The sequence below is a fragment of the Chlamydotis macqueenii genome, chromosome 15 (genome assembly GCF_036417535.1).
Source record: "Chlamydotis macqueenii isolate bChlMac1 chromosome 15, bChlMac1.mat, whole genome shotgun sequence".
Classification (NCBI taxonomy): Eukaryota; Metazoa; Chordata; class Aves; order Otidiformes; family Otididae; genus Chlamydotis; species Chlamydotis macqueenii.
Genome location: NC_141570.1, coordinates 10,469,544 through 10,489,846, shown reverse-complemented (window position 1 = coordinate 10,489,846; position 20,303 = coordinate 10,469,544). Strand labels below are relative to the sequence as shown.

Here is a 20,303-nt window from a genome sequence, read left to right as displayed (position 1 = left end):
GGATTTCTGTGTCAGAAATAAAGAGGGCATATTAGTATCTCAAATTACTCTCTCTCTCAGTTTTGTCTTGTTTAACTATCTAATCTGATGATAACAGTTTTATTCTGTCTAAAAAAATATAGTTTTACTGTGAAAACAGAGCTGATATGATACTAAGAATAAGGAAATTTAAAATAGGCCAGAATTATAGCCTGGCTATATTATGCAACAATTTCAACAACTGAGAACTTCAAGGAGAACAAGTTTGAAATCTCAAAATTTTGTTTTTCAGTGGAACTTAGAAGCAAAATACCATCAGCACAATGGCCCAAATGGTTTAAGTAATGGAAAAGGGGAAAAAGAAAAAGGGGACGAGCGGAGAAAAGGAAAAAAGAGAGAGAGAAAAAAAATCTGTAGTTCAGTTAGTTACACAAATTTGCCAGTACCCATGAAGGAAGAGAAAAAAAAAATTACCACTGGCTTCTGCTACATTACTTACTTTTCAGAAGCTTCAGTTTCAGCTTCTGTGCCTTTATTTCCTAACGTTTTTCCATATAGCTCATCCTTATCTGCATCTTCATCATCAATGCTCTTCACATCTAGTTTCTGGTATTCATACTCTCCATTCATGAATACCGAATTGCTCTTCCACGAATGGTTACTTTCATTCCCGTTCAAATTTTTTTCGAGAGTGCTTTCAGATGACGGTAATCCAAAAACTGAAGATCTCTCTATACTCTCCTCTGAACTTTCTCCTGTAATCAGAGTCTTTGTGGCATCCCCCAAATTTTGCTCATCTTCCTCTTCATCAAATGAGATAATATTTGTCACTCTCTTCTTCTTTTTTCTATCTTTTTTATATTTCAAATCTGGTAGCAACATAAAGGTTTACACAGTTTAGAAAAGAGAAACAGTGTAATACATTTGTTTCTTTTCTTATAAGAACTCATGTCCTAATCTTTACTTTATATGCCTTACATAATTCATATTTTAGCAGATATTTGGGAGGCATATTCATAACAGTATTCAGCTGGAACAGGAAAAAAAAAGTTCAAACTTACAAAATGAAATTTAAAATAAAAAGTTAGACTTCCTGTCACTTTCTCCCATGGAATATGGCTAGTGTATATTGCATAGTATGTCTACGCAACAGAAAAAAATATTAGTCGCTTCTGGAGAGAAAAAATTACAAAGAACAAATTTGCAACAAAATCCGTAACTTGCAATCAAATAGTTATTTTTGTCTATATTCTGGAAATTGAGCAGTTTTCAGAAAAAGAAATTAAACTTGCTCCCTCCCTCAGCTAATGAGCTCTTGGTCTGGAAATACACTGAAATCCTCTCTGATTACATCACATCTATGCAGGGACAGCACTTATTTTTAAATTATTACCTATTCTCACTGATTCCAAGGTGCACATGTGGCTAAATGATCTTGCAAAGTTGAAGCACTCTAAGAAATATCAAATTTACTCACTAAGACAACTCATATTGGGACTAAATTGTTTTGTTTAATTCAGGTCCAGCTGTTATATATCCACAAAACACATTAACATACTTTCAAGAGTAAGAGGATGTTAAAACCTGCTCTGGATGCAAACAAAATTCGAGCAAAGAACATAGACTTTAATGAAAACATCTGACTTGCTCTAACGTTCAACATACAACGGCATTTGAACAAACCCAATTTCTTTCAAGTGGCATTTTATTGTAAGCTGTACATTACATGTACTGCATACAGATATTGTACACATAATGTACATTATGTTGTAGAGTCCTGTGCAGCACATGGTCAATTATTCTGTTATTTCACCTCGCAAGCCTATTCTATACTAACAAAGTTATCTCAAGTCAAGTATCACCTTCTATTTTAATCTCATTTAATGTCCTGAACAACAAAAGCTTTACCAGAAGTCGGTTTTGAAAACCGTGTTTTGAGACAAAATCTATTTTAAATGCCAGTAAAAAACAGATTTTATCTCAAGTTCTATTCCTACCAGATAGCATTCACATGTTCTTTTTTCTTTTTTCTCATAATCAAAACAGTTTAAAGCCTAAATTCAAATCTTGTTTCTTAACTGAAAAAGACATAAATCCCAGAATCTTCCTGCAGCTTTGTACCTTTACAAAGAAAAACATTCTTTTAGCTCAGCTTCTGGAAATAAGGATGATAAAATACTCGTTTGCCATTTTTCAAACTGAAAACGCATAATGAATATCACATTTTGCTTTATTACTTTCAAATTATACAGGATTAAGACTTTGGGTCTTTGTTAGTAACTAACATCCTACAAACTGGTTGCAACACTAACATATTTAAAGGTAAAAAGAGCATATGAGTAAATTTTCATTTGTGGTACCTACTTCACATACCTACTTCATATAGGAATTCAGGCTGTAAACATGGGCACTGCTTGCAGAAGATTACAAGCTAAGATTTTTATCTGATATATAACAACAGATATGGCAGTGTATTTCTGACTGATAAAGCGTCAAAAGAAAAGATATTAAAAATGAAAAAACCTTACATCAGAAACTGCAAGGCATAATCTTTTGAACAAGAAATTGAAATTCAGGTGACAAGCAAAGCACTTCACCAGTAACATAGTTTAGCTTCCCTCTCACAGTGATATAAAAAAAAGCTAAAATACATATTTATCATCCAGTATTCACACCAGTATTTTTAAAGAATTTAATACGTTTTCACACTCAACTAGTTTGTATGTGTAGTGCACTTATTTTTAAAGTTTTTGTTCCATAACAGCACATTAAATTTAATTGGAAAAGTTATTTAAACACACTTGAATATTTTATAATTTTCTGAATGACACCAACATCGCAAAAATGCTTACCAGCATTTACATTCCTTGAGAGAACAGGAAGTGGGTCAGTGTCTTGATCAGGTTTTATTAGAATTGAGACAGCAGATGATGCAGTTATCTCTCTAAGAAGGCTGCTAACACCCTGAGTGGATTCTTTCAGTAATGAGGTTACATTTTGCGTCGACTCCTTTAACAAATCAGACACAGTGGGTGTGCATTTGCTCTGTCCATTTAAATCCTTATTATCAATGTTGATTGCAAAAAGAATGGAGTTCAGACCTTCAGATAAAAGAAAAGGGGTTGGGGAGGAAAGATCAAAAACCCACTTTATACTTCTTTTAAAAATTATGAAGATAGAACCTAATGATTAACAAAGCTATGACATATAAAACATTTCCCCCCCCCCAAAATTTCCCACAGTTCTCCATGCATGAATCCTTATTCTTTTATGTACTATTCATTCTTTTTTAGATGATATTCAAGCTGACGCAATTAGTTCTGAATTAATCTTGATGGCTGTTCAGCTGCGTATTAAATCAGTAGCAAGTACTATGAAGTCATTTATTTACAACTTGTTATTTAAACCCACTTCACTGCAACTTTAATATTTGTTGGTTCTTATATTCTATTAACAAAAACTCTTGTGAATCCTATCCTGCAGAAGGAAGCATGCAACCATGTATCTGAGAAAAGGAGTGTACAAAGCAGTAATACATCACTTCTGCGGTCAAACTCCAGACAAGTAAATTATCTGTTATCATTCCTTACTCTTACTATCCTTCCATGTATTCACCTACAATTTGGGTCTTACTATAAAAGTCTATCATTGGTCTTTCCTAGTCAGGAATAACCCATTTTGTTTTCTCAAGATTGCACTAGTTTAAAAAAAGTTAGCTTTGACAAAGAGCTAGAAAATTTATGTGAACGAGTTTTGAACTGTAGGAAGGCCAGATCCAATGTTTTAACAGTTCATCAATTTACAGCATAAAGTGGCATAATACCTTGACCACTCACCCTGAACGTGCATCTGACACATTCTCCACACAAGCAGAGAGTATGCTAGAGAAGCTCCATGCAACCAGGAATGGATATAACATCCCAAAATGAAATAGTAGCATTTAAGAGAAAGTCTTACCAGCTGCCATCGTAGGGATCATACTAGAACGTTCTTCATCCATCATAAAAGACCAGTCTTCGTAGAAGACACTATGATTTGACAGGAAAAAAAAAAAGAAAGAAAAACAGATAGCAAGAAAACCTTCAACGTATATTAAACAATTTTGACAGATTAATTTAGAAGTTTCCAAAAAAGATAAGACTTGGGGATGTAAACCAATTCTGTAAGTCCCATTTGAATTTGGATAACATTTAAATCTTAAATATTCTGAAATAAGTCTTTTTAGAAATAATATTTCACATACAACGCAGAGTGTGCTGATAATCCTGATATTGTGGAAGAATTGCTACAAGCATGAGAGTAATTAGTGACATAGCAATCCAACTCACTAACTTCTTCACAATAGTTTTCAGATTATTTTTTTCCTTTGTTGTTTCATTTGTCTTTATCTGACTTCACATCAAAACATGTCTAGCAAGAAAGCTACAGAGGACTGGAAAAGATGAAATATGAAAAGGAGGTATTAACGAGCTCAGTTCTGGCAATAATCTTATCCAGTACATCCATTAATTGATGCAAATGAAAAGAATGTTTTTCTGCTGAATCCACTGGACTTGATCAAAGTCAACAGTTATGGGTAACAAACAAAAATATCCTAAATTTTAAAAAAGAAAAGGAGTTGAACATGTATGAGGAAAAAGGTAAGACTCAGTTAAGCGTGAACTTCAGCGCATTTTGCACATACAAAGTACCTTAGGATTTCACAATGCATAGTAAGTTATTCTCAGTAACTCTGTAACAAGAAGGTTCACAAACTGGTACAGAACTACTTCCAAGTGATCTGCAGTAGCAGCTAAGTATTGCTTGCCTGCTGGAGCTTTTCAGCTACAGGATGAGCATCTTCAAAAGGCAACGGGCAATTACTATTGGTGAATTGATAAGATCAAGGCTGCACTTATGTACTATTTCAATGGAACGAGAGGAGCACTTCAAAATAAGCTGTTAAGGCCTCAGTGAGTAAATAGGGAAGGGAGTTAGGAAAAAGAATGGAAATGACCATGAGGATAGAAGCACAGTGCTAGAATGAAGCCAGTTTCAGGTCACATGTTGATATAGGCACAAGCCACTATTTTAATGTCTGATGAAAGTTCAAAAATTAACAAAACGAATGTATACGGTTAAGGTGGCTTCACTAGCATAGCAAGCAATATGGTGTATTACTAAAGTTGTGGTTTTTGGTTGGTTAGTCATTTTTTTTAATCTCAGTACTTCATTTGTCAATATATTTCCTGCATTACAAAGATATCAAACACAGTACCTGAGTCGATTCTTATCTCCAAGCAGCATATGAACATATCTTTCCAGGGAATGTTCATTTAATGCACAGCGCAACCAAGCCCGGCCTCTACCAATATCTGTAGTGATTGTCTTCAAAGAGTAGAAGCGCTGCAGTTCATGTTTATTCAGAACTTCTTTCACATAGTACCAAAAAACTGGCTCTGGAATTTAAAAAAAAAAAAAAAAAAAGAAAAAAAAACCCACCACACCAAAAAACACTAAGCTCGTATCTGAATGCATTTATATGCAATTTTATAGAACAAGCAGGTAACAGCGTATAACTTTCAACAAAGGTCAATCATTTACCATCTCCATATAACGCTCCAGTTAAATAGGTTAATTATTTCTACAGAACTTGGGCTATTCAAGCACTTAGAACTTTTCACTTCATTGAACAAGCCAAACACACACATTAAAGGATTCTATCTTACATTTTTAAATACAATTCACATTTAAAAGCACATTTAAGGTAGTATTTAATCCATAGGACAGGTTAACATGTTCAGCTAGGAATATATTATGCAAAGGAAAAAAATTATTTAGGACTTTATCTTACTGCTGATTGTGAAATGTTAGAAGTTAGGTCTAAAGGAATGGACAGTTCCAAAATTTGCAGACATGCAAATGACAAATTCATGTTATTTTAAAAACCAAAACTGTTACATTCAAAAGGCAACAATTTACAACACATCAGTCTCTCAAGGAAAACATGCAGGTACTCCTTTTGACAGTTTAATGAATGTCTTTCCTCAACATTTTTTTTTTTTTTAATTAACAAAAATGGGAAAATAACTGTATTGTACAAGTGAACAGTGCACTATCACCTCAAATACTATGCTGGCTTTTGATGGTAATCTCAAAATAGGCAGCATAAAGCAGATGTTTAAATACAGGTAAAAATTTCCTCAAAGACACAGAAAAAAAATCTTATGAGAGAAAACAAATTCATCCTGCCACTCCTTGCTTATAACTTTTCTAAATCTTTTTTTTTATGTAATAACAATTTTAAGAAAAGGTCAACCGTGACGCTTCTCTCTCTATATGCTAATTAAAGAGCATGCAGTCAGATTTTGAAGAGCTTTTCACTACAGCTTATGACTTCTTTTGGTGAAATACGCTCATTTGAGGGTATGGAGTTTTTTTTATTAATCTCTGCTGAAAGCCAAATTCAGCATTAGACTAGCAAAGTTTATAATATAACTTTAGACACCTAAATACATAACAAGCAGGTTAGACTCATTAACTAAAAACTTTGCCAAACAGGTCTGACAGCTATGCAAGAATAACCTAGAGCTCCTCTAACTTAGATAAATGTGCAAAACACAGGAACTATTGAATTGACAACATAGGACGCAAAACTAAAGGTATACTTTGCTGAACTAGGACCTCACAAGCACACTAAAATGCAAAGAATAAGGAGGTCCACTGGACTTATGAGAGTATTCAAATATTGTATGTCCTACCCCTTTGGCTTCAGTTTATTTGATCTGCATTTCAAAAATAAAACACATGTATATGTAAAAAAAAGCATTCCTTAAAATGTCAGATTTGTATCAAGGATAGTGATTTAATGATTTCGCTGGTTTTTGTAACCAATCAAATTCATTTTTCCGATTTGCTAAAGCTCAAAACAATACTAAAGCAGGAAGTGAAAATAATACAACAATAGAGAAAATAAGCAGATGTGCCCTTGTGCTGAGAGCGGAACTTAGTGTTTCTTGGCATTCTGATTATTTACAGGTATCACGGACTTTAAAAAGCTTCAAAATTTGGATTAACATCCATTTTTAAATCAAAATGTATCCAATGGAAATAAAGTAAGAGCATTCCATACTCTAAGTCCCCCCATGACACTTGATAAAAACACTAATGTAAGTGGCATTTTCAATTAGCTAAGTTCTCTTCTTTGAGAGTAGCCTTAAATGAAAATCCAAGTCCTAACTGTTGATATTATTTTTCATAGCAAAATACTGGAGTTTTTACTTAAAGTGTTTATTTTCATTTAAGAAAAAAAAATTAGAACACTGAAGCTCTTAGATTCAAAATGATGCTACATTGCTTACACCCATTTGAAAGTATACTTTGTCATGAAGTATCTGTAAATTTAAAATAAAAACCATTGCTGAAAAATTTTATTTTTCAATTGTCAAAGTCTGAATGTATAGCCTAAACAGTAGTATTCCACTATGTTAAAGAAAAATATGACACCCGTGATAATGTTAAAACACAATATAAATCATACCAGACTCATTTGCCTGAAAGTGGTAAAAACACAGAAGCACTTTGCAACTGCGTTCAGAAAAAAAACACAACACACTAATTCACAATGAGAAATGCAGTGGAACTCGGCAATTTTCATTTAAAAAAAAAAAAAAAAAAAAAAAAAAAAAAAAAAAAAAGAAGGCTCTCTTCATAGTCACTGTACAGCATTCAATTTGCTGCAAAGTAGCCAGATTTTTGTTCTTGAACTTCCATATATTGCTTAAGTGGCTTAAGGAGTAAAGGTGATATTTTCTTCCTTCTTTCATTTCCCAACCATAGATAATTTTCCCAACTTTTTCCTCTTCCTTCACACCATCTCACTGACAAGCCCCTAAATAAGACACACATGAACATATAGCTAAATTGTTACTAAGTTCCCAAGTATCAGAGATGCACCTTTGTACATCTGACCACTAAAAGACAGGACCAAAAATTTCATACACCCTTGACATTACTAACAGAAAAGAGAGAAATCTTAAGAATTATATGTAATGTCTTTAAATTTAAAAACACACTATTTGCACAGATCAGAGAGAGCGTAACAGGGGAGAACATTCTCTGCATCAAAGCATAAGATTCTCAATTGCAAGCTGAGGAGATAAAAAGCAGATAACCACATCACTACCCATTAAAGAGATGGAAACCACCCAGAGACTGAAAGAGACCACAGAGTACTTAATCCCCAATTATGAATACACAGAAGGGAGGAAAAAAGCCTACAGAAGAGACGAAAAATCTTGATTGTGTAAACAGCTGAATTTTTCTTGATCATTAGGAGTCTGCAAAATATCAAGTCTTGCCCATTACTAAGCAAAAGAGGCAAACATCGGAAACTCAACAACTTCTCTAAAAGAATAGCTATTTCAGCTCCCTGAAAAAGCTAAGTCTGGAGGCTCTAAACCATTAACAGGAAAGTCAGCACACAAGAACCAACACTTCATTCTATTATCCATAGGAAACAAGTCCTTTGTTACAGCAATTAAAAAACACCATTATATCAAACTACACATTTTGTGTTAGTGTAATATCCATTATATGCAGTTGTCTGGTGTAACTGGAAGTTATGGCTGGAGAACAAAATGTATTAATCATTCCAGTACTACCGAATAAAACAAAACCAAAACTTCACTATGTGATAGGATGAGCGCTAATGGTTTTAAAAGAGAAAAAAGCAAATTCAGACCTGATATAAGGAAAAATTTTTTTACAATGAGGGTGGTGGAACACTGTCCCAGGTTGTCCAGAGAGGTGGTGGATGCCCCATTTCTGGAAACATTCAAGGCCAGGTTGGACGGGGCTCTGAACAACCAGACCTGGTTGGAGATGTCCCTGCTCCTTGCAGGAGGGTTGGACTGGATGGGCTTTAAACGTCCCTTTCAACCCTAACTGTTCTATGATTCTATGTTACACTTGATAAGAGTTTCAAAAGCCAAAGAAACTTCATATTATGCACACTCTGTTTAAGAAAAGAGACGCTGTATGTTAAGATTCACAACAAAACTGATGAAGATTAACACCTTCATATACCTCGGATAAAAAAAAAAACAAGGGAAACTTCAAGGTGAAGAGAATGCAACAAAAAGAAAGGAATCCTTCTTTAAATGTGGAAAAAAGTAATAAAAAATAACACAACAAATAATAAAATAATAACATAACAAATAATTAATGCAAGTTTTGTTTTTAAAATTACATCAATTCTTAGAAGTTAAACATATCTGATGCTATTACAATATGGCAGTTGAAGAACAGAGTAAGACAAGGTTCAGAATGAAAATGTTGTAGGAAGAACTTAACAGAACAATTACGCAGTTTATCCCTACCAGAATTCAAAATAAATTTGTCAATGATACTATTCCTCATGGGACTGTAAGAAGTTCAGATTTCCAGACACTAACATTTCTAGAGAAACTTGGTATGAAAGTTAACCTAGATTAAGAAAGCTATAACCATTTTCACTGCTTAATGAGAGTCCAAGTATTAAGTTTGCTACCAAAAGTCTGCAGTTTGGTGCATTGCTTAAAATTTCCACTAGAAATTATATCACTTGCTTGCATTTATCAACGGTTTAAAAGAGAACAGTTACAATTAATGAATTACCTGTTTCAGTTTTACTGGAGAAACCTGCTGCCTGCTTGATCGCTGCTGCTGTTAATGCTAGTCCTCGGCTCCTCCTCAGACCATGCTGTAACACAGCTTCAAACTGAGCACACAAACAAGTGACCCTGAAACAATTTTTTTTAAATAAACCATGTGAAGAGAACAATCAACTATGTTTCTGCTGAGCAGGTTTATTCCAAATCTCTGAACAGAGAATGTAATGGTGAACCATTATCTTATATGTAGTGAAATACCCCTCGTATGCACTAATCTCATTATTTGCAAACAGTGTAATCTACTTATACCCACAGTCTCATCATGACTATCCAAAGCTAGGGCACAAAATACATTCAGAAAAATTGGCAATTAATTTCAGAAATCATCCTCACCTGCTATAATGGTCATTAGTCATGTTATTTCAGCTTCAGATACCCACTTTTCATGTAATGCAATTACATTTTCATAAGTATACTTATGAAAGTATACTTATGCACATGCAATTAATGATTTTCTGAAAATATGCTGTAACTTCTTATACAATTAACAGACAATTTTGTTAATTTGCATTAGTACATTATAATTCAAGCCCTGGAAAACAATTAAACATACATTTTAATGTCCTCCAGAAATCCTAGGCATAGGAAAATAAGAAAGATTTCCTAAATTTCCTGATTTTTTTTTGTTTTAACATAACCTGGTTTATAAATCAATTTTCACACAGGTAGAAACACTGTAAAACCAGCAAAGTTTTAAAATTCCATCTGCCAAAGAAAGGAATATTATTGTAACCTACAGGGAATAGTAAGGCTTAAGGTATAGCAGATATGAATGCAATCTCTTTGCTTGAAATCTTATTTTTGCCTTTAAATAAACAATACTTAAAATGTAAGCTTTGAGAAAGTTACCTGGCTACCAAAGCTGATTACTAAAGGGAAAGACAGATACTTTAATTAAGTTCAAGCAAATAAATAAAAACAGTTGACAAAGTGGCTCAGGACTCTGTCCCAGCATTCCAGAAGTACAGAGTTGTATTCAGGGTCACAAAAAAGCACAAGATCTCAGGAGGAGCACTGACAGAAAAAGAGGTATACTTACCATAACTGCCCTGGATAGAAGAGCTTTTAACACATAATGCTTTCTAGTACATCTATGTTAGGAAAACTTTATTAATAAAGCAGAACACAATTTAAACAATAATCAAGGTGATTGTGGAGCAGTTGTGATTAATTAACAGCTAAAAAGACTACCGTTGTTAAAAACGGAAACTCCAGCAGATATATGACCCGCCCCGAGGAGGGGGAAATCCAAAACACCAAACAACTTTACTTTTTCAATTCAGAAAAAGCAGAACAGAAACTAGGTTCTGTGAAAGAGCTTATATTATTAAAAATCCACGTGCACTGAGAACCAAAGCAAAAAAACTGCAGCATTTTACAGGAAAACTTAGCCACTCGTAAAACATAATAAAATCTTAAAAAAAAGCCCCAGGTATTCTACAATGCCCAATATACGTAGTGTATTTACTAGACAGCATCACAAGGGTATGCTGAATAAACAAATACAGAAAAACACGGGGAAGTGTAGTGTACATAGACATTGTAGAACTCTGAACAACTCTAATCTCAAAGACAAAAAAATCCACTGGGAGAACAATACTTGGAGAATGATGGATTTTACTGGATTTTTATCTAAATTCTCAGACTCTCCTCATGTTCAGAATTATCTTAAAATATTTAGCATAGTTACAACCTCAAACACCATGGAATTTAGGGGGAAAAAAAAAATCTATTAATATAATTTCCACTGCCTTTTTAATCCTGAAACTGCCAAGTTTAATCCATTATTCAGCATGTCTATTGAATTCTAATGAAAATATTTATAAGTAAAATTTGGCCAGCATTATATCTTTGGAATTCTAACTCTCACTGTTTATCAGAAGACAAATATTAAAGATCATAATTCAAATTATTAAACAATAGCAGCAAAGCAGTTGTTCAAGCAAACTAAGCAACAAAGCAGAAGTTTTAGATTCAGAGAATTTGCTCTACATAGGATGTACTTCCTTCTAGCCAAGTTTACACAAACTACTACAAATGCAAATGTTATTAATACATTGTCTCACATAAACTAAACAGTAAAGATGAAATAACTATCTCTATCTTCTGTACCAACAGCCATGACACAGACTGCTAGGTGCTTCAGCCCCACCAGCCCTTTATCCCACCTGCACCTTCTTGCCTTCTCCCTTGCACCAGCTTCTGTCCAACAAACCCCGTACTGAACTGTTTCCACTATGCTAGTTCAGTAGAACACTATTTCTCTAAGTCTGTTTCCCCAAAACACTGTAGGCTGAAACAGCCAAGGGCAGGAGAGGATGACAGTAGTAGCCAAGTGTCACCACAGGGTTAAGCTGTCACAGAGTAGCACTAGCCTGGAGCTTCACACACAGGTAATGTGCAGCAAATGCATTACAAGCTGCTCCTAAAAGATGAGTTTGCCCTCTCATCCCTTGTCACTTCTTTCTCTTCTTCTGCACTTCCCATTGCTTCTACCTGCATGAACTTCCCCTCCTTGCGGAAACTCTAGCGTTCACCAGATGTTTTATTGCTTAGCTCACTAAAATGGCAGAAAGTTTTCCTTTTGCATTATTTATTCTTTTCTAAATTAATTCAGAGGGGACTGGATGATCACAAGGCATTGCTTAAAAAGGTGGTGGAAGGGAGTAGTACTGAAGTCAGGGACCTTGAGGAGATACATGAACCCTCCCCACCCCTTTGGTAACAATCAGTTGTTATGTTGGCTTTCTAGAACTCATGAAACCACACTTTAGACATGTTCTTAAAGACTGAGTTGGGAAAGGATTTGAGAGAATTTTATGTACCATTTATAGATGGTCAACAGATAATTAACTTCTTCCTGGAAGGCAGAGTCAAACTTCAAGGACATAAGAAAAAGGACAGTGAACAACTAACCGCATTTAATCCTGGTGTTTTATTTACCCAAGATTCCTCAATACTGAGAAAGACTTAATAAGACACCAAAATCACTGCAATTTCTGTCCACTAGTCATCTTCTTAAGAGTCTTAGAAACCAATATGCCAAATCTAACAACGAATGCAACTAATAGGAATTAAATGAAATTTCTTGACTCACATTAACAAAAAGGGATAACTCATACAGAAAAAAAAAAAAAAGAAAAAAAGAAAACCAGGTTTAAAACATGTCAGGAATAACAAAAAATAAGAATTAAGATTTTCTTAATGACTATGTGTTAAACACACTTGACACTTAAGTGTCAAACTTCACGAAACACATGTGTATTGGTAATAAATACGCATTAACTTTAAAAGAGGTTTAAGGGAAGATAAGTTCTCTCATGTTGACCTCAGAATTCAATGCTTCGTCATGAACTCTGCAGCCACTTAAAACACTCGTAACTTCATACAGTAGAGCACTCTTTCTTAAGCTCTCAAATTTGTAACAAGATGAAAAATTCTGAGTTTCATGTCAGTGTTTGTGTAAACAAAAGGAATCGGGGTTTTTCTGAGCATGTCAAGTATTTTGTGTCATATGGTTTATGTCATTATGATACATAATCTAAGCATGTTAAAAGTTTCTCAGACTATTTTACCTGCTATCAGAGTCTGAAGCAATTTCTTTTCTTCCTCCAAATCGTATTTGACACTGCAATAAACAGATTTTAAATTTTTTTTGTTACACTAACAAACTCAATATTCTGAAGTATTTCCACATAAGAAACAAAGCCATAACAAAAAGGAAGCAGTACAAAATAAAGCATTGGCAAATACAGCCTGCAATCAAAAAAAGTGCTCTACAGCATCATGTTCCACTAACGGGCTACTCTTCCAGTTTAAATATATTCTTACTCTCCAGAATAACACACTTGCAGGTCTTTCAAAAAATTTGAGTAAAAATTACTACTTTTGGGTTTTAAACATAAAAAAACCCCAAAACACTGCTCCTATTCAGCTCAGTGCTACAAATACAAAAGAATCATTCCTTATAAAACATATTACTGGTCTACTGTTGAGAAGTTCTTTTGCCTCCCAAGCTCTCCTAAATTGAATCCAGTCTATAAGATTTCACTTGCTGAACTTCATGTTGATGCAAGATATGTACATACATGCATAAATTCCTTCTTTAGCTGTATTTTAACCATTCACTAAAATCGTAGTGTCAAGAAAAAAATCTGCTGTGGTAAAATATTAACCAATGTAGCCTTTGCTGTACATTACAATTTAGTTCAGTCATATAAGTACTACAAATACATATAACATGTTTTATATATCTATTTATAATATATATAAATATTACAACCATAATCTGTCAAGAACAAGAATTTTAAACAAATACTGCATAATAATTGTTTGCTAGCAGACTCAAAAACTCAGTAGTACTGTGTGAAAGAGAAGACTTCTTTGTCTGGCAAAGAGAAGAAAAAGGGGCAAAGACAGTTGCTGCTAGTACTGACAACTCAGAGTAAGTATGGCATTGAAATACGTATTGGATTTCTCACCTGTTTAACTGCATCCAGTAGCCGTTCTAGAAGAAACTGTCTTTTGGTGTCATTGTTCTGTGAACCTGAAAATCAACAAAACTGTATCATTTGAAAATAAGTAGGTTTTTAAGAAAAACACATTTAGGCCAACACCTGGGCCCTGAAAACCTTCTTCCCATGCCAATTACTCCATTAAATTTATTAATGTATTTTCTCTAAGTAAAACCATGCAGTGTAAGTCTGCGTTTTGAGGTTTCAAGTAGCCTTTCTCTAATATGCAGGAACACTCTTTGAAATATCATTTAGAGTCTTATGTTAGTAAGATTTTGGTTTCATGATATAAGGTATACTGCAGCAATACCAAATACAGTATAATTGTGCACAATCAGCAGAGCTTGCCCCTAGCTTCTTAGCACAACCACCTGTGGGGCCAAATTCAAGCCTGGAATTGACCTAGTTTAGGATTTTTTAATTCTGTTGTTGTTTTTGTGGTTGGCTGGATTAGGTGTATGATGGAGCTCACACTATGACTCCATAAATGTTCTTACTGGGACAACTACCAGAGTAGCATATCATCAAAACACAAGAAACTAATGGAAAATGAGAAAGAGACAGTAGGAATATCCTCTTACTGTCAAACAATGTTACCGTAGAGTTTTAAGTCAGGTGAACAGAGAGTAATTGTTACAATATATCCCTTAAATTTTAACTAGCAACATAGTTTTTCCTGATTAACACCTATAAAATTTAGCTTGTAACTACAAAAGCAACTATGCGAGACAATCTTTAACTTCTCAATCACTTCAATAACAAATAGCATAATACTTTGCTTGTCAGAATATGCTTTATAAACTCCTATGAATGTGTGTAAGATTTATTTTTTATTTAACCTACATAATATCTATAACTTCTTTATTCCAAACTTAAGTTCAAAATATCCTTCAAAAACCTCTGTGACTTCTCTGGAATTAAAGTAATTCTATTCTTCTTTTCCTCTCAAAGAACACATAAATGATATATGCGTAGACTGAAAGCCAATTATCAAAACTTTGCATGAGCAAGTTCCTCCAGATACTGAAAAATCAAACACCACACAATAACCTTTCTAGTAAACAGAGATGACATCAAAGGTATGTGTCTCTTCCTCTTGCTGTCCAACATTGCAAGGTCCCAATCACAGAATTTCTTCTCGTCACAACCTCATTCAAAGTAGTTTGCTCCTAAACCAGCAGGAGGGGACAGAATTTGTCCTACTGAAATTATTCTGCCTTTGTTTAATCTTAAAAATGGGATTAGGAGAAGAAAAAGCCCACAGTAATACAAAATGCCAGAATAAAGAAAACAATAGGAAAAACGTGCAAATGTAGCTGCTAGCTAACTAAGCTTCACAATGTTTATTTACCTGACTACAGTGGATTTTCAAGAAGCTATACTTCTGATTTTGAACTCCAACTCAAACTGTGCAGACATATGATGTATGAGGTTTGGTTCTGTTAGTCAAATATTCTGATGTGTACAAGCTCAGGTGAACATGCAAACAATGTTCAATGCTAGCAAAGGATGCTAGAAACAAACCTCACACCAAGTAGGTTTTAACTTCCAAACAACTATGCCAGTTACGCCATCGTGAAGACAAAGTTGATTTCATATAATTCCTACTACTCCACTTCGTGCTCCTTCAGCAATTACAATTTTATTAAATTATATTCAGTATTTGTAACATGCATGCATTATCAAAAACGGAGACAAATGCCTATGCATCTAAATGCCTTACAATGAATCACACAACGGTAAAAGAAAGAACACAATTAAATCTCAACTTTTAGTACAACCTCTCATGCACAGTGACACTGAATATACACAAACCTGCAGATTTTCTCCACTGTTTCAAAACTCATTACTTCTATGCTATCCACACACCTGTGAGAATAGGCACAATGCAGCATTTCTCTTTATATTAACAGTCTGAGACTACTTCAGAACAAACACACTTACTTAATAATTTCACAACCTGAGAAAGATCTATCAAATGAAAATACCAAGTATGTTGGTTAAGTTTATCTTCCAAATGCAACACATGCTGTTTTTTAAATTCACATCTCTCTGGCATCTTTGTATCTATTTGGTAACACAGAAATGGTTTGCAACTAGATACCAGACTGTGAACAACATTAAAAAAAATGCACAAACACAGGAAACCTACAGATGATCACTATGCTAATTGATGTTCTAAAAGACTAAAGCACATTATATCAATCTTAAATTTACACAGACTGAGTGCAGCGTAATGTGTATTTTTTCTTTATTTTACTTGTAAATTTGTACTAATAACAATTACAACTACACATGATTACAACTAATAATTTCCACAAGCAGTTCAGATCACCTTCACCATTAACAGGGCTATGAGGCCATGTAATGTCTACACTGAGCGCTGGCCAAGGTTTCTCTACCAGCTCTAAGGATTTTGCTTTTGTACAGTCTTCATTTTCTAAACTAAGTTCTGGGTTTTTTTTTTTAAATACCATATTTTCAGACAAGAACACCAATTAAGTGTGATCAACTCTAGTTGATTCAAAGACTAACAGTGTATTACAAACTGGCCAAAATATCCTTCTACTGATTCAGAATAGTGGTAAAAAATGCAGTAACACACAGACAAATACAAAACATAGAACAGATAAAAACAGCATTACTCTGAAAAAAGGCTAAATTTAGACTACTGCAATAAAAAAGGAAGTTCATCTTCAGATGAGTCTGAAGATAATTCTGAAAACATAAGGATAAGGTTGCACAAACTAAGACACTTAAAGAAACTCTTCCCATCAACATCCACTTCGTCAAAAAGGGTTCCAAATAGGCTCAGGTACTGCACACCTGCCTCTGTGACCCATTTTTTGTTGTTCACAGTCATTCCTTCCTTTTTAAAACTTCTCTCCACACCCTGACAGAAATATCCACACCTACAGCAGAAGAAAATGGACTATGTAAGTAAAGGAAAACAGGATTTTCATCCAACGGTTTATAGGAACAGCTCTCCTCAGCACCACGTGTAGCACGCAGGTTACAAAAAAATAAATCTCAGATTACTCTTACATATCCTTTAAGTCTTGTATGTAAAATTTCAGCATGTAATTCCTTTTCCTTGCTCTAGTACAGGTTCTGAAGGTGTAGGTTTAAGATAAAACAAACACAGGCCTAATTTAAATACTATCTTGTACTGCATTATTATGGTTCTACTGCCTCATCCTGAATTAGCTGCATTTTTACATGTTTTTTGAAACTGTCATTAAACAAGTAACAACATCCCTAGTACATAAATCTAGTATCCTTGTGTTATTTCCCTTTAAAGTTCAGCCTACTCAACACTATCCAATAAAATATGAGTATGTAATTAGTAAGTAGCATTAGTAATGTTAAAGTAATGCTCAAATCAACAAGAAGTTAGCTTCACATCACTAGAAATATACTGTAGCTAAAAAACAAAATAGGTTAAAAGTAATTATAGCCATTAGGGAAAGAGGTTCCTCTAGCTATATTTTAGAAACAGCCCTTTTACTTTTAAGGACTAAAATTGGTCATGGGAATAAGCGTAGACAGTGCTGATACAGCCTCTAAAAAAGGATATGGTTAAATTTTATGATGTTAACATCAGCTGTCTCCTTTATCTGAAATAAGCACGCTAATGATACACATTTCTCTGACCTGATCTGTTCCACTTACATTACTCTGGAAAAATACTGCACAGTATTGTAATGTTTGGCAAAGTGCAAAATTAGTGCTCTTTTCGTTATCTTGCTGTGAAATTGAAATTGTTGAAAAAGCCACATAGGTCTTGGCAAGGGGTACACGTGGGTAGGTTAGCCATGCAATTGAACTACTAGCCTTAATGTCACCTTAGGCACTATTCTAAGTAATTAAATGTTTTCTCTCCTCATAAATCTATATCTTTTCATCGTTCAAAAAAAAAAATCTAAGATATTAAAAATAACTACCTGATGAGGCTTTGTCACAAAAGGTGCCACCTTGCCTCTTGCATTCAAACAGAGCTCCCAAAAATAAGTCTCCTAGGAAGATTAGGCTCCGATTTGCACAAGGCTAGTCCCAGCCTGAATTCATCATTGAAGGGCTGAGGTTTTCCATGTGAAAATTATGACTCTTGAAAACTTCAGAATTAGGATCTGAAACATTTGAGGAACTTCATTCTTCCACGGTTTGAAAGATTTGACTGTTACTTACATTTTTTACAATGACAAATAACAGTTTCCCCCACAACAATCCTTATTTTCCCCTCATATCTGCTTCCATAAAAATATTTTGCTTTCTTCTTACCACAAAGGTGAGAACAAAACAGAGGAAAAAAAAATTGAAGAGTTTTCATTTTTTGTTTCATTTTTTGAAGTGACTGCTATCCATAAACCACCTATCATTTAGTTAGTCCAGTTAACTTTTCAATTTTCTTCTTGCTACCCTTGGCAACATATTTCACCATGTATTAAATCAGGGTGGGAGAAAAACATATGAACTAATTTTCAGGTGCAAAGTATTGTCTGCAACTTCCATTACTGAAGCACAACCATGAAAGCATTTACTACAGCACCTCCCTTCTTAAGGGAGTTTGAAAACATACTAAGTTTGTATTTACAGGAAAAATCTATTAAAATTTCTTTGTCCATCTTACCAAATAACTCTTCACACTGGCTCGTTCGAGTCTGTATGCATCCTCCAGTCCTAAAGTTTAGGAGTCCCAATTCCCATGCAAAGCTTTAAAATATTTGCCCCCACAAACACCTCAAAAACCTCAGGATTTAGCATACCCACACACACCAGTTCACTGTAACACAGAAACCATAGATGACCACATCCACATCTCAGTCAGGACTGAGACAGAGAACCAGCATCGATACCTTCCAAATACTTTAAGGAACCACTTTTTCCACTAGTCATGCTTCTCACCGCTCTCACCAACTGCACGTTAGTTAAGTTGTAATTTTTATCGTTGTTTTCTCTTGGTCATTTATTTTCTTGGGAATATTTCCTGTGATTTTACATAGTTGAGGCAATGGAGATGCCAGAGACCAGCATCACTTGTGCTGAGAAGCAGCGTCACGCTCAAGGGCAGGCTTTAGGATTTAAAACAAAGTAAAACACCACTTCTGGGGAGCTCTGGGAGCCAAAATAAGGAGCGGGGTGGGCTGAGCCTCGCATCGCACTGCGGGGCCAGAAAGGCCAGTCTCCTGTCCCCCACCACGCCACAGCCTCCAGCCCCACCGGGGAGAAGCAAAGGGGGAGAAAAGGGCCTTGACCCGCGGGGGACAGGGCCACGCCCGACCCTGCAGGCAGCGGAGCGGCGGGGACCCCCGGGCAAGCTCTGCTCGCGCCAGCCCCCGCCGCGCCCCACAGACCCGGCAGCCCCACCGAGCACGCCCTGGCAGCGGAGAGGGCCCCGCTCGAGCCCTCCACTCACCACTCATGGTGGCCGCTGGGCTCGCACCCTCCGTCCGCCGGACGCGCTTCCCTCCTCCCGCACAACCCAAAGCCGGGCGGGCCGGCCACCACACGCACTCCGCCCCGGAACTCCGCCCCGCCGCCCCGGAAGGTAAACAGCGCTCCGCGGCGGAGCGGCAGCCACGGTGTGCGGCGGAGAGCCGCCCCGCGCCCGCAGCCTCGCCGAGCGGAGCCTCGCGGTGCTGCCTTCCCGCCTTCCCTCGCAGCCGCCGAGCGCGGGCTCCTGCCGGGCGCGCGGCAGCAGGCGCCGCGTGCAGCTCCTGGGAAAAAGGCGCGAAGCTGTTCGCCTCCTTCCGAGGGGCAGCAACCCTGCGGGGCGGGGCGGGGCGGGAGCGGGAGCGGGAGCGGGAGCGAGTCCTGATTGCTGTAGGCTCGGCTTCAGGCGTCGTCTTGCTGTTTTGCGCTTGCACTGTGTATCAATACCGTGCTGGGTGTTTGCCACGTACTACTTCATACTGTGTGGAGCAACAGAGTATAACCTTCTTTTTTAAGAGTTCCTAGATAAAGTAATAACAAATTTAGTGGTTCTATAGGCCTGTTTCAGAGTCTTTGTCTGTGGCCAGACCTACACAGCTAACTCATAACTGGCCCAGACTTTGTGGTCTGGTCAGGCTCCTGAAGATGCCATAATGCTGATCATTCATAGATTTTGTGCAATAAT

At 36.0% G+C, this 20,303-nt stretch overlaps 1 protein-coding gene across 5 annotated transcripts in view; it reads right to left on the bottom strand.

Moving 5' to 3' along the window:
* The window catches only part of SNX29 (sorting nexin 29), a 120,426-nt gene extending 100,755 nt beyond the window's left edge, over positions 1 to 19,671 (bottom strand). For 4 of the 5 annotated variants that reach the window (XR_015260206.1, XM_086759796.1, XM_086759798.1 and 1 more), the window contains exons 1-8: positions 19,602 to 19,671; positions 14,153 to 14,217; positions 13,247 to 13,299; positions 9,616 to 9,740; positions 5,237 to 5,417; positions 3,937 to 4,007; positions 2,832 to 3,080; positions 479 to 848 (exon numbers count right to left, since the gene is read on the bottom strand). Coding sequence is in view for 4 of the 5 variants with exons in the window: in XM_086759796.1 (XP_086615922.1) it covers positions 479 to 848; positions 2,832 to 3,080; positions 3,937 to 4,007; positions 5,237 to 5,417; positions 9,616 to 9,740; positions 13,247 to 13,299; positions 14,153 to 14,217; positions 19,602 to 19,608 (1,121 nt within the window). In the remaining variant the exon portion in view is untranslated. The remainder of the gene's footprint in view (positions 1 to 478; positions 849 to 2,831; positions 3,081 to 3,936; positions 4,008 to 5,236; positions 5,418 to 9,615; positions 9,741 to 13,246; positions 13,300 to 14,152; positions 14,218 to 19,601) is intronic. The other variant, XM_086759799.1, reaches the window with a different exon arrangement.
* Positions 19,672 to 20,303: the final 632 nt, after the last annotated feature.